General features: G+C 43.8%; 1 protein-coding gene across 2 annotated transcripts in view; it reads left to right on the forward strand.

Moving 5' to 3' along the window:
• Positions 1–15,182, forward strand: part of DNAJC6 (DnaJ heat shock protein family (Hsp40) member C6) — a 155,855-nt gene that overhangs the window by 5,336 nt on the left and 135,337 nt on the right. Inside the window, exon 1 of one of the 2 annotated variants that reach the window (XM_053590317.1) lies at positions 3,868–4,058. The exons of the other annotated variant lie outside the window; for it this stretch is intronic. Within the exon in view, the coding sequence (XP_053446292.1) occupies positions 4,037–4,058 (22 nt within the window). The 5' untranslated portion in view covers positions 3,868–4,036. Of the gene's footprint in view, positions 1–3,867; positions 4,059–15,182 lie in introns of those variants that run through there. 2 annotated transcript variants of the gene reach the window in all.

The following is a 15,182-nucleotide window of genomic DNA, read 5'->3' on the forward strand; positions in this document are numbered from 1 at the left end:
TTGAGAACCACTGAGCCCAGTGCAATAAGCAGGGGCTTTATAGCCAGCAAATGTGGGTTTAAACCTCAAGTCTCTATTGCCAACTTGTGACATCAGTCAGTTAACCAGACCCCTCTTGGGTGTCCAAGCTTGCACCAATAAAGGAGGATTGTGGGCCTACATCATCTCCCCCACACGCTTACTGTGAAAAATAAATGACAGGAAGCTTCCCGACTTTCTGTGTTTCAGGGTGTCCTTTTGGTAAATCATCTCGCCTCTCTCTGCTTCATTTTTCACATTTAGTGCAAGAGTAAACAGGTACGTGTCACTGCATGCTGTGTGCCAGCTGCTGTCCTAAACAGTACATGATTTTATTTTATTCTTACAGTAACCTTGTTTGACAACCTCTGTTTTGGTTAAAATCCAGGCAGTCTGCTGTGAGAGTCCTTGCATTAAAGGCACTATTTTGCAAATAAAAAAAGTTCTCAACAAATATATGATGATTATAATATGGAAATGGCCTGGCACACAGTGGGTACTCCATATATTAACTTCCTTCCCCTTTCTGGTAGTTTACTAAGCTTTTCTTGCAAAGCCCCCTTCTGTGGTCAGCCGAATCATAAATTGCACCTACAGCCCACGAAGCAGTGTTCTTTGTCTGTCTGTCTTCTTTCATGTCCATTTGTGTGCTCTGAGTGAACCAGAGGAGAAAGACATGGTCCAGTGGTGCAGGTGAAGCTACTCTCCTTTAGCCCATGCCCGCATGCTTTGGGAATGAATGGCTAAGCTGGAACAGGCTTGAGAGAAGTCCTTGAGAGATCATTTGGTCTGCCTGTGTGGGATGTGCATTCTGAGTTTCTGCTTACTTATGGACCTATCAGGAAATAAAGTGCCTGAAAAGTTCTAAAGGAATGTATAAGCTTCCCCCACTCCCCCGCTCAGTTTTTCTTCAGAGTAAAATTTGTAGCTGAGGAAGTTTAACCTGCAATATTACAGCAGCGTTTTTTTTCCTTTCCTTTCTGTTTTGCTGGCACAGTAAAAAGCCTTATTCTTTTTCAATTCAGAGTCTCGCTCTTTGTTCTTGAAAATTCTCTTTGGTGTTGCTCTCAAGATGACCTCGTTTGCTAAGCATGACTCACTGGTCCAGTGACTCATAAGTGGCAGCTAACAAGACAGGGTATGCGGTGTTGTCCAGGCACTCGGTGGCCAGCAGAGCCCAGTCACTGACACAGGGCATCACATCCATTGCCTGCTGCTTACCGTGGTCATCGGTACCAGTTTATTTGAAGCTGGAGGCCTGCCAGCGACTCAGCCTTGTTGCAGAAAGCTCTGAGGCTTGGCTGTGTCCTTATTCCTTAACTGGTTATAGCCTTGAGGTTTATGTGGCCCTGCTTGAAAAGACCACAGAGTCAGGAGGTCTCAGCCTTCTGTTAATACTGTGCCAGAGGAAAGTAAAGCCTCTTTTTATTTGATGAAGACTTCAAACCTCTTTCATCTTGATGTTTTTTTAGAAGGTCATTAAGGATGGATAGACAAATGGACACGTGATAAAGCAAATACCGTATTTGGACGTGGGCTCACGGTACAATCCCTTCAACTCTTTTGCATGCTTGAAACTTTTCAAAATACAATGTTATTGTATTTTGGCAAATATCCTTAAAAATGACTACACTCTTGAAAAAGTAATTACTTCTTTCTTTTCTCCTACATCCTCCTAACTCCCAGCCCTCCTAACTCCCAGCATTGGTCTTCTTTGTTAGGGCCACTGACAGGTGGTTAGGTGACCCTGTAAGCTCGGAGTTTAGATTCTTCCTCATGTAATTCCCACAGCAACCCTACAGACTAGTTATTATTTCCCATATTTTATGAGGAAACTGGGGCTCAAAGGGGCAGCTTGACCTGTCGCAGACTAACACCAGCCTCACGGTGTTTATGGGGCCTGCCTTTACTGTCCGGCGTTGTGCCATGCTCTTCCTGGCAGTAGCTCATTTGGCCTCACCCCACTGGACGACGTAGCTTCCAAGTTGCTTCATTTTGCAGACTGGGAAACAGAAACTTAGCAAGGTGCAGGCACTTGATCTCGACCTTGACCTCGACCCCTTAAGGGCCGGTCAGTGGCAGATCCATGTCTGCACCCATCCCCTTCTCCTTTAGAACCCTTGTCCTACTGGTCAAGCCCAACCTTTGGCTTTCTTTTGCCTTAATCTGTAAATCAGCAAACTTGTGCAAACCTCCTGACGCAAGGCCAGAAGCTCCTGAGGACACAGCCGGGTGTGTTTGGTGCTGTGTCATTCCCAGTGTTCAGGGCAGGACCTGGCGTGGTGAGTGTTACTGATAATACCAAATGAAAGAAAGTGCCCAGGAATGGGGGCTCCCACCACCTACCCCCTCACTCTCTCAGCCCCAAAAGTGCTCCCACTGGGCACTTTGGCTACCTTGGACTTGGTCCTTGGAGATAAAGATGCCTGTTTCTTGGATGTGGTTTATGGGCCAACAGCTCATTTGGTGGCTGATAATTAAGGTACACATTCCTTTTTGGTCTGAAGTTGTCAAGGAGGGCCAGAAAGTAATTATTCACTGCCAAGGAAAGATGAGAGCAACAATAAACACAAAAACCCCAACAAAACAACAAAATAAAACTTAAAATTGCCCAAAACTTTCTGGGAGTCTTCAAATTGTGGAAGTTAGACTGACTTCAGGGCCCTAGTGCCATAAAACTTTTGCTATGTATCAGTATTTAATATTGGACTCCAGTAATGAATAGGTGAGCACTGGAATTTGTCCTCTTGCATTTGGCCAAGCAGGTGATGGCTGTGCCTTGCATTCATGTGGTGTTTGTGCTGTACCCATCTGTCGTTGTGGTCTTCAGAGCAGCCTCGTACGTACACAGGGCAGCTGTGACTATCACTGCTGTGCAGGTGGTGAAGCTGCTGTCAGAGTGGGTAAGTCATCCGCTGCATGCACAGCTCCTACAGGGCAGGTATGGGTTCCTAGCTCAGCAAGCTTTTATGTCAACACTGCCTTTAGCCGGTAACAGGTACATATGCTGCTTTTTGTTGCCCTTCTCCCAACTTAGGTCCTGGATTGGGTCAGTTAGTCCTTCTGGATATTGTTTTACTGCTCTGTATAATGGGGAATAAACACTGCCCACATTTTCAGTAACATAAGTTGAATGTCACCTCTCTTGACCCTGTCTCCAATGGCACCCCTGTTACCTACCTCATTACCTTGTTTTATTTTTCTTCACATTTATTGCCATTAATTGTATGTTTATGTTTGTGTATATGTTGCGCATCTGAATCCTCCCACCAGAATGCAGTAGGCACCAGACCAGGGGCCTGGCAGGAATAACCATTTGTTCTGTGAGTGATTGAAGGGGTGGATGGATGAATCTGAGCTGTGTAACGACTGAAAGCAAGGTCCGACTGAATGACTGAAAGATTTTCTTGAATCTTCCTGGTCCTCCAACAGAGGGCTCAGATGGTTTGGCTCAGTCGCTAAAGCCTCCTGAGAATCAGCTGGTGCCCCGGTGCAGTGGGCTCCGTCAGCTGTCCACGGGCAGACACGGGTCCCCGCGCCGCAGTGTGCGCGTGTCTACCGAGCAGGCCGGGGACTGACCTCCTACCGTCCAGTCCCAGTGCTCAGCAGGGAGTCAGGTCCGTAGACGCGAAAGAAATGTGTGTGAAGTGAATGAATATCTAAGACCAAACAGAATACAGGGCTCTTACGCTGCCTGCAAAGTCGAGGTGTCCCCCAAACCACCTGGCGCAGGGCAGAGACATCCCCTTCCAGGCTGAGCCCAACCACTGCAGAGACAGAAGGCGCCAGCGCGCTGCAGCTCCGGATCCGGCTCCGCGCCGCGTTTTGGAGCTGGTGTTGACGCCCGCCTGCATCCCCATCCTCCGGCAGCCGCGACACCCCGCACCCGACCTGCGCGCAGTGCCGCGGCCCGCGCTGCTCCGCTGGGGACTTGGCCCAGACCGCCGTCTGCGAATGACAATCCAAAGTCAGGCTCGCAGAATCGGCCCGACTTTCCTGCAGAGGGAGGCAGCAGAGAATGAAGGATTCTGAAAATAAAGGTATGGGGTCTCCTGGGGGTGGGGGGGTCCGACGGGGACAAGTCGTCCCTCCACAGACGCGTTCACTTGTATTGCGGCCGATGTGGCATTACTGAGCGTGTGTGACTTCTGCATTCTAGTTATATAATAAATATGATGACTTTTAAAAATGACTAGCTTCTAGTTTCCAAATATTGTGTCATCCAGTCTTCCATTTTCGTAGTACTAAATATAACTATATTTTTGCATTCTGCATTTAGTGTTGGCTGAGTAACACGCATTTCCATTTCACAGATTCCTTATAATAGCTCCCAGAATTTTGGAAATTGTATTTCGGGGGTGTTCCCAGTAGTTAATAATGAATATGTAGGTTTTCTGTGCATTATTAGGATTGGAATATGTGAAATACTTGGGACTTAAACAGTTTGGGTTCTCAAGATAAACGTTGGTAGAGAATCCCTTAATGAACCTTAATCTTTTCTTGAGGGCCCTGTGGGGAGCGTCCTGACCTTCAGAACTGTTTATCTTGCAGAGAGGCCGGGTGCAAACTCCCCCACCCCGGCCGCCTCCCTGCGGGCAGGGCACAGCACCCCTTACCCCCCACTTCAGTTCTGGTGGGGGGTGAAAGAGGGTAGGATTTCAATGATAACTCAGGAAAGGGGAGCGCTCCATGAAAATAACCCAACCAGATTTTAAGTTCTACAGGGGTTCTGGAGGCTCTTTAAATTTTCTGCCGCAATTGGGGGAGGAGCGATAGACCCCTCCCAGGTCCCCAGAGGCTGCGAGAGTCCGGGTCCTATTTCCCGGGTGCGGAGGTTCATTCCCACCGCGCGGGCTGCCGGGGGGCCGCCGTCTCCTCCTCGCCTCGGTCTCTGTATCTGCCCGGAGCGTCTGTGTCAGCGCCGTCGCCCCCGCCCCTCCTCCTTCCCCGCTGTTCTCGCTGCTCCGCGCGGTCAGGAGGCCCCGGCGCCCGGCCCGGGTACGGGAGCAGGTGGAGGCGCGCGCGCGGCGCCGCGGCGGGTCACTCGCCACCCTTCCCGCGCCCAGCTAGGCTGTTTGGGTGATCTGTGCAGCTGCACCGCACAGGCCCCAGCCGTGCTGCGCACACGGCAGCCTGGCATGGCCTTGTCCAGTCCCCAGAAGCCTGCCGCTCGGGACTGTGACTTGTGACCGGCAGCGGTGAACATGCCTATGTGCGTGCACACACCTGCATTCCACATTTTAAAAAGGAAAAGGGGAAAAAACCCTGCACACAACCTGATGCCAGTAGGGAAAATGGTATTTTAATCTATTAAACTGCAGCGATGGCTGTTAAGCCATCTCACTTTTCCTAACAGGGGTTTTCAAAAGGGCTGGCTAGCTGGTGTTGGGTATTAACATCTCCCAGGTTCTGGGTCTTCCACATTCATGTATTGATCCTTCTGGTTTGTGTGTTTAAATTTTAATTAAGCAGCCTTAGTGAGGAGGAAGAAACTCGGCGGCCTGGGCCTGGTGGGCGCAAGGAGGAGCTTCTCCGCTCCCAGCCACTCTCATGGACACTGGTGTGTGTGTGATCAAAGTATCTAAAATTAACTCTAAGAATGTGGGCTTTCCTGTGTTATTTTCAGAACCTGGAGAAAGGGTTTCTAGCAGGAAAGAAGTTTGCTTATTTGCCAAGTCATGCTAGGCCGGGGACATGATTTAGACAAATATAAAGATGCGAGTCGGAGGCTCTGGCTGAGGCTAACGTTCACCATTGCTGGAACTGAAACCTAGGATTTCAGCGTAGCAGCGTGATTCTGAGCCAGATTTCCAGCCTTTTTTTTTTCAGGAAAGTAGGTATTTAGAATTTTCTTTCTTTTTTTTTTTTTTGAGACAGAATCTTAAGCTGTTGCCCTGGGTAGAGTACACTGGCATCACAGTTCACAGTAACCTCCAACTCTTGGGCTTAAGTGATTCTCTTGCCTCAGCCTCCCAAGTAGCTGGGACTGCAGGCGCCTACTGCAGGCGCCTGCCACAACGTCCGGCTATTTTTTGGTTGTAGTTGTCATTGCTTTTTGGCAGGGCTGGGCTGGATTCAAACCTGCCAGCAATGGGTATATGTGGCTGGTGCCTTGCCTCTGAGCTACAGGTGCTGAGGCATATTTAGAATTGTCATTTCACTTTGTATTGGAAAGAGCCTTGGGGGTTTGGGTACGCAGGTTCCAGTTTGTTCAATCTTAAGTTATTAATGATGGCAGACAGAACTTTTTATTTCTTTGGGTCTCTGATTCTTTATCTCTAATGGGGAGAATTTAAACTAGATTACTGTTTTTCAGACTGTGTGGGGTGAGAAAACAATTTAGTGAGTCTTAAGCAACAATTTAGATACATGGAATAGAATAGAAAACGTGAGCAGCCATTATCCAAAGGTCACTGCTTCCGGAAACTTCTGCTCTAGATTTGTGTGATATGTAGGTATGGGCTGTATTCTGAGTCAGATCTGTTTTTTTACTGTGAGTTTCAGTCAAAAAAAAATTTTTTTTTGAAGAACACTGAAATAAGTCATACCTTATTTACTTGGTTTTCAAGGAGTCTGTGAACTGAAGTTTTGTATGTATATACAGCATGTATGGTCACTATGAAAGTTTTCAGACAGACTGTCTTATGTCCATTATTTCACTTCCAAGAAACACAGCACCCTTTTTGGTTCATCCAGGCAAGTTTCAACTTGCTTGGTCCATAGGTGTTGCTGAGAGGGCTTCATCTGTTTCTGGATGGGTTTTACTTTTCATGATTTCTGTGTATCTCGAAACTTTCATAATCATAATGACCTACTTACACATAAACATATCTGTAAATATATACATACAAATTTACCAATGTATTTAAAGAGAGAGAGAGTTTTCCTTACATTTTCAAAGGAGTCTAAGACCCCAAAGAGATTATTAATTATTAACTTTCTGAGGTCTCCCAAGCCTTTGCCAAGCCAACTGCTTTGAGATCAAGGAATCCCTTCAGGGCTGGGGGACAGATATGTGTTGACAGAGACAGATGAGGCGGAGATACGAGGTGACAGATGTATAGACAAGCCTGTGCCAGTCAGACCATGAGACCTACTTGCGGGTACTAAAGGCTGGTTGGTGAGGAGAATATTAAACATAAAAGCACTGAACATTGAAAGTGTGTGTGTGGAAAAGAACCACAGAGGAAGAATTAAAGCATCATGTATTGTTTGGAAGTCAACTTTCCTTGTAAAGACTAAAAAAGAGAACTTGGCAACATTTTCAGGGGTTGAAAAGGGCAAATAAATGGTCAGGAAGTTGGATGTGAATTTTTATAAGCTGCCGTCACAGGCCTGGTTCAGTTATTGTTTAATTGGGGTGTAATAACTGCCTTCTTTTTTTCTCCGCTTTTTAGTTCAACTCAAGACAGTTCAGTGAGGTTTTTATTTTATTTATTTATTTTTTTTGTAGAGACAGAGTTTCACTTTATTGCCCTCGGTAGAGTGCCGTGGCATCACACAGCTCACAGCAACCTCCAACTCCTGGGCTTAGGCGATTCTCCTGCCTCAGCCTCCCGAGTAGCTGGGACTACAGGTGCCTGCCACAATGCCCGGCCATTTTTTTGTTGCAGTTGGGCCGGGGCTGGGTTTGAACCCGCCACCCGCCCTGCTCACTGAGCCACAGACGCTCAGTGAGGTTTTTAAGTACAGAAGACATTGTATGACATTTACCCAGCATATCTCAGAATGTTTTGGAAGCCAAGAAAAGAAAATTATGCATGAGGCCAAAAGAAAAAATAGCTGAGTAAGTTAATAAGTAGATATTGGCAAACACAACACCTAATTATAATAATAGCAGTCATAGCTCCTGTTTATTGGCCAAACTGCAAGCTGCTTTATACATTGTCACAACACTGCGAGGGAGTAGGTATTTTACATGTGAAAAATGGAGTACGAAGCCAATCACCTGTAATCTCAGCACTCTGGGAGGCCCAGGCAGGTGGATCCACCAAGCTCAGGAGCTCAACACCAGCCTAAGCAAGAGTGAGATCCCATTTCTACTAAAAATAGAAAAACTAGCCAGGCGTAGTAGTCCCAGCTACTCAGGAGGCTGAGGCAAGAGGATAGCTTGAACCCAGGAGTCTGAGGTTGGTGTGAGGTATGATGATGCCATGGTACTCTACCCAGGGCGAAAGAGGGAGAATTTGTCTCAAAAAAGAAAAAATGGATTAAGAGTTCTATACAGGGACACATAGCTAGTAACTGGCAGAGCTAGAATGCAAACCCAAGTCTTTTTACCTCCAAAAGCACTCACATGTAGGTAAGAGCTTAAAGATAAGTAGCTCTGTATTCTGTAAAATTACTGTTTTTAATGAAATTGTCAACATCATTTATTATTAGAATTGCTTTACCTATTACTAATATGAAAACGAAATGGAAACCCCCTTAAAAGAGTCTGAGTCAACATTTAACCCTTTGGAGATTATAGGTTCAATAAGGTATTTCTGACTCCGTTAGGAAGGACGGCCCTCCGTACAATGGGATTGAATTGAGCATGAACCACCCTCGTAAAGGGCAGAGACACTTAGAAGGGCTTTGCCTCTTTTGAAGTGATGTCACTGCTCATTGTTTTCTTCCTGCTACTGTAACTAGCACTTAGCATTTTATTGTTTGTTTGTTTCTGAATTTTGTATATATTGTTTCAGCGGGACAATCAAATTCAAGTTTTGCTTTCTATCGACTTTAACAAAATTAATATTTTTCCAGTTTTATTTTATGTTTACTTGACAAATAATAACTGTGTATGTTGATGGGGCACAGTGTGATGTTTCAGTACATGTGTATGTGGTGGGATGGTCAAATCAGGCTGACTGGCATATCCACCACCCCAAATATTTCTTTGTGATGTGAGTGTTTAAAGTTCTCCCTTTTCATGGATGCACACACCATGTCATTGACTCCAGCCACTGCGCGGTGCAGGGGCAGCAGAAGGCATTCCTGACACTGTGCAGCTGACCCAGGTCTCTCTTCCCCCCGACTCCAGCCCTGGTAGCCACTGTTCTGCCTGCTGCTTCTGTGAGTTTAGTGTTTTTAAATTCCACATGTAAGTGAGCTCATGTGGCGTTTTACCCTCTGTGACACTTTAAAATCCATTTTCTAATTGTTTGTTCCTAGCACATAGAAATATAATTGATGTGTATATGTCAACCTTATTTCAATCACCTTGCTAAATGTGCTTGTTAATTTTAATAGTTTTTAGATTTTGGGGGACTTTTAGGTAAACAGTTGGTTTTCTGTGAATAATAATGGTTTTATTCCTTCTTTTCCAATCTTTACACTTCACCTGCCCTGTCTCATTGAGGTAACTAGGATTTCTTTTACAATGTTAAATAGAAGTACTGTAGAGTAGCCTTATCTTGTCTTGTCTTGATCACGGGGGAAATGCTGTGAATTTTTCACCATTAAGTACAACATTTGATGTGAGATTTATATAGGTACTTTTTATCAGATTAAGAATGTTACCTTCTATCCCTAGTGTGCTAAATTTCTAATGGTGGATCAGTCCTGAGTTTTAGCAATTATTTTTCTATATTACAATGATCATGTGATTGTTCTGTTTTATTCTGTTAATAGGATGAATTACTTTGATTTCTGAGTGCTAAACCAACTTTGAATTTCTAAAGTAAAACCAACTTGGTTGTGCTGTTATTTTTCTTCTATGTTGCTGGATTTGATTTGTTGGTATTTTGTAGAGGATCATCTGTGCTCATGAGAGAGACTAACTGGTAATTTTCTTTTCTTGTGCTGCCCTGTCCAGGTTTTGGCATCAAGGAATGCTGACCTCGTAAATGAATTAGGAAATGTTCCCTCTTTGTCTGTTTCCTGCAAGAGTTTTATAAGATTAGAATTTTTCTTTAAATGTCTGAAAAAATTCACTGATGAATATTTAGGTCTGGAAATTTATTGCCAGAAGATTTTAAAATATGGATTCAATTGTTTAATAGTCATACAATTATTCAGATTTTCTATTTTTTTGTGTTTTCATAAGCTGTATTTTTCTAACAATTTTACCATTTCATCTGAATTTTCACATTTATTAGCATAGGGTATTTTTTTAATCCTCTTACAATCTTTGGAATGTCTTTAGGTTGTGTCGTCGTAACCATATTTTTTATTCCTGATTGTGACATTTCTATTTTTTTATACTATCGATTCTCATTTATTTTGATGCATATTGCCAAGGTTTTATGAATTTTATTAATCTTTATAGTATTTCAATTCTGTTTTCTTTGTGTGTGTTATGCATTTATTTCCATCTTAGGAGTTGCTACTTTTATCTTCATTATTTTCTTTGTTATTTCCCTGTGGCTGCCATTAATTTCCAAATTATTTTAGTTTTTTGAGATGAAAGTTTGTGGTTTTGATTTTCAGCCTTTAAAATTTTTTCATTTAAGCATTTTTTTAAAACATAGCTTTTTCCAGCATCATATAAGTATTATATTTTGTTATTATTTAGTTTAAAATATTTTATAGTTTTCATTGTGGTTGATTTTTCCCCCACAATGTAATATCATAACATACTTCTAAATTTCCAAGATGTTGGGAAGGTTTTATTTGTCTTTTTGCTATTGATTTCTAGATTACTGTCATTGCAGTCAATATACGTTGGATGATTAGAAATTTTCTGAGAGTTTCCTGTGGCCCTGCATGTGGCCGTATTTACACGTGTATGTAGTGTGCTCAGTACAGGGGGCGTGCACACAGAGTTGCTTGGTTTCATGTCCTGTATGTGCTAATTGTTTCAGTTTGTTAATCTTGTAATACATATCTTCTATATGCTCATTGATCTTTTTAAAAATTTTGTTGGTTCCTAAGAGAGTGTTAAACTCTATCATGATTTGATCACCTGCTTCTCCTTTTATATTTGCCAATTTTTGCTTTATTTAACTTTGAGGTCATGTCATCGGTTACATACTGTGTAAATTTACATTGTTACAATTTTGGGAACTATTATTATTATTTTTTTTTTTTGCAGTTTTTGGCCGGGGCTGGGTTTGAACCTGCCACCTCCGGCATATGGGGCCAGTGCCCCAGTCCTTTGAGACACAGGTGCCGCCCGGAAGTATCTATTCTTATTCCTAGTAGTGTATTTGACCTTAAAGTCTACCTTTAAAATTAATGTAGCTACACCAGCTTTCTTCAGGTTAATAGATATATAGGGATCTTTTCCCATTTTTATGTCTCAATTTTCCATGCCTTTATATTAATATTTAATATGTATCTTTTATAACCTACCATAACTGAGTTTCTAAACATCTGGGTCTTCAGTGTGAGCACTTAAACCATTTAATGTAATTACTGAAGTGTTAAGGTTCATAGCTGTCAGGTTGCCACTCATTTCCTCTTTGTGTCCCACCTGTTTTCTGCACTGCTTCTTTTTTGCTTTCTTTTGGATTAATCATTATTTTTAACTTTCCCTATTTCTTCTCTGCTTGTGTGTTAGTTCACATTCGTTTTCATTTCATTGTGTGTGTGTAATTGTGATGCTGCCTTTTTATTTAGTCATGTTTCAATGTTAGGATCTCACAGCACTTCAACTCCACATACTCGTCTTCTCCCTCAACCCATCTTCTGCCTTTGCTGTTATATCATTTAAATGTATATATTTAAACCCCACAGGACACTAAAAATTGCTATTTTGTAAAATCGGGGTGCGTGTAGACTTACTGCATGTAGACTCTATACATTGCTTTTCTTTCTTCCTGAATTTTTTTGTTCCCTCCAGGATCTTTTTGTTTTGCCTAAAAAAACTCCCCTTCGTATTTCTTGTAGGGCATATCTGCGTTAGAGAATATTTTCAGATTTTAGGGATCTGAAAATGAGTTAATTGTGCCTTTGCTTTTGAAGGACAATTGCACAAGGTGTGTGAGTCCTGGAGGCAGGTGCCCAGCAGGTGTGTGAGTCCTGGGAGGCAGGTGCCCAGCAGGTGTGTGAGTCCTGGAGGCAGGTGCCCAGCAGGTGTGTGAGTCCTGGGAGGCAGGTGCCAGCAGGTGTGTGAGTCCTGGGAGGCAGGTGCCCAGCAGGTGTGTGAGTCCTGGGAGGCAGGTGCCAGCAGGTGTGTGAGTCCTGGGAGGCAGGTGCCAGCAGGTGTGTGAGTCCTGGGAGGCAGGTGCCCAGCAGGTGTGTGAGTCCTGGGAGGCAGGTGCCCAGCAGGTGTGTGAGTCCTGGGAGGCAGGTGCCCAGCAGGTGTGTGAGTCCTGGAGGCAGGTGCCCAGCAGGTGTGTGAGTCCTGGGAGGCAGGTGCCCCAGCATCTCAGTGTCACTCCCTCATCTTCTGGCTTCCATCCTTGCTCAGAAGAGTTGGCTGTCGGTCTTGGTGTTGCTGGTTGATGTGTCTTTTTTCTTTGGTTGCTTATAATAGTTTTCTCTCTATATTTGATTTTTAACAGTTTTCTTAGGTGGGATTTTTCTTGTAATTATCCTGGTTGGGGTTTTCAGCCTTTTCTGAATATATATGTCTTGAATTTGGGGGGATAATTTTCATAATTCTCAGCTATTATCTATCTCTTTAAATATTGTTTTGCTCCTTACTCTCCTCTCTTTCCAGGACTTCAGATACTTTCTTGTTAGAACTTTTCACCCTGCCCCTTATCCTTTCTTTATTTCCTGTATACTTAGCCGTTTCTGTCTTTTTCAGTTTGGGTATTTTTTACTGGCCTGTCTTATAACATACTAGCTCTGTTTGCTGGGTCTAATTTGCTGCTATACAATCTATTGATGTTTAAATTTTATTTTGTATTCTTCAGTTCTAGAATTTTATTAGATTCTTTTAAAAATAGATTCTTCGTCTTGTCATTTGAATATACAAAACACAGTCATTTTTAAAACTATGTTATGACTTTAGTGTACAGGCCACTTGTGAGTCTATTTACCTTTCTGCTTTTGTTTTTGGTTTTCTTTCTTAATACGCCTATCATTTTTAAAAGTTAAATATGAAACATTGTGGGCGGCGCCTGTGGCTCAAAGGAGTAGGGCGCCAGCCCCATATGCCTGAGGTGGCAGGTTCAAACCCAGCCCTGGCCAAAAACTGCAAAAAAGGAAACACTGTGGATGGAGATGTTCTGGATGACACCATCTAGATGCTGAGAGTATTTATCCTATTCTTTGCCAAGATAGAAAGGAGATCACTCCAATCCAGTCAAGCACTCGTTCAGGTAAGGCTTTTGCAGACTTTTAAGGTTTGGTTACTTCGGGTTTCTCCTGGTCTGAGGTCACCAGGGGAACTGGCTGGGAGTCTGGGATGCCTCACACTACCCTTCCCCTTGACAGGTCCTAAACTTCAATCTTTGTCTCCTTCATACTGTGAGTCTGTTGAAAACACTATTCTGCAAAATGGTTGTTGTGCTTTTCATTTGCTTTCGATTTGGCTTCTTTTTCTTTGTTTTTTGAGATGGTTTGCCTCTGTTCCCTGGGCTGGAGTGCAGTAGCATCATCACAGCTCACTGCAGCCTCCAACTCCTGGGCTCATGGGATCCTCCTGCCTCAGCCTCCCAAAGTGCTGGGACTCCAGGCATGAGCCACCATGCCTGGCCTTTCCTTTGCTTCTTAACCCCTTTCCCTGTACAGTGGAGCTGATGACACTTCAACGAGAAAACTGGAGTCAGGCTCACTTCTCGGAATCCTCTAGGATGTCTTTCTAGTCTTGAACTCCCCGTTTTGTCTCTACAGCCCCATGAGACTTAAGGAAGTTCTGCAGGCCTGTCTCTGAGCAGCTGTCCCTGCCTGGAGGCTCAGCACAGGGGAAGTAGGTTTACACAGAGCTGGGCTTGGGTTAGTCACCCTCCTCTTCTTTCAAGACCTAAGTTCCCAAATCCTGGCAGATCGTTACTGACTTCACAATTCTTGGTCCCTGGGTCAATAGATATTGGCACAAGACTGAAAAAGGAATTTATATAGGCTGGGCTTTATGGGGCAGAGCTTTTCTTTGGAGAAAAGGGAGACAGGGCTGGTTGAGGAGCATCCAGATGGCTCTCCGGATAAAGTAAAGAATTTTGCAAGGGGAGAGAGAGGAAGTTTAACTCCAGCACTGAAATCAGAGTGCAGAGAGGCGGTTTATTGGCAGCTGCCTGTCCAGCGATCATGTTTTTCATATGTTGATGTCTCGTTAGCATGGTAAACCTCCGCACTTGGTCATGACTTGAGCATTAAAATGAGGCCAAAGACCTCTGAGCAGTCAGTCTGGGGCTTCATCTGGGCAGTGCCCAGTCCTTGCTGGCTTGTCAGGGCCGGGCCCTGTGCAGACAGCAGAGCTGCCCTCTCTGAAGTTAATCGTTTTCAAGGCTCTTGTTTGGTACTGTGAGCAGAGTGGAGCTATAGCGCAAGGCTCAGACAGGTGCCAAAGTCTATCCCCCAAACCGTCTCTTACTGGCTTTTCCATTACTTTAGAAAGATGTTTTACGGTTTTATTTTGGCTTTTCTAATTGCCCTCAGCAGAACAATCTGCTGCAGCTCACTCCATTATAATAGGAAGCAGAACCCACCTAGTTTTTTTTAAAATGTGGACTATGTTAAAAAACTAAAAACAGGAGGTTAAAATATTAAGATAGCAATGACATTTTAAATATCTTATGTGGATAATAAAGGATCCAAATGTTTCATATGCTTGTTATTTTATGACTAGAAATTATCCTTTTACCTCCCAAGTTTAACATGATTCTAAAATTTTTAGAATAACCTGCAGGACTGAGTTACAAAAAGTTTCAGAAAGTTTGGCCACATGCCATAGCTGAGTGGGAATTTCCCAACGTCCTTCCCAAAGTGCAGGGTCACAGTGGGTACTGCCCTCCAGATGAGGCTGGGTCCCTTCACTCCATCATCCCATGGTTTTGAGCACTGGTGTGTTTGAGTCTCTTGCCTTTTTAAGTCCATATCATGGCAGCTCTAGGAATTGGTCAGGGCAGTGACCAATTCCTAGAGCTGCTTCACTAGGGTGTGACCTAGAGTTAAGCGGTGCAGTGTGGAAATTGTGGAGATGGTTTTCATCCTTCCCCAAATTTTGTATTAAGACCAATCAAACAAACAGAACTTATTTTCTAGTCTTTCAGATGTCTTCCCTCATTCCAACTCTAGTGCTCAAGCAAGGGGGGCCTTGGGATACTGGAAGCGTCATGCCCTGGGTCTGG

This window comes from Nycticebus coucang, chromosome 5 (genome assembly GCF_027406575.1).
Source record: "Nycticebus coucang isolate mNycCou1 chromosome 5, mNycCou1.pri, whole genome shotgun sequence".
NCBI classification, from domain to species: Eukaryota; Metazoa; Chordata; class Mammalia; order Primates; family Lorisidae; genus Nycticebus; species Nycticebus coucang.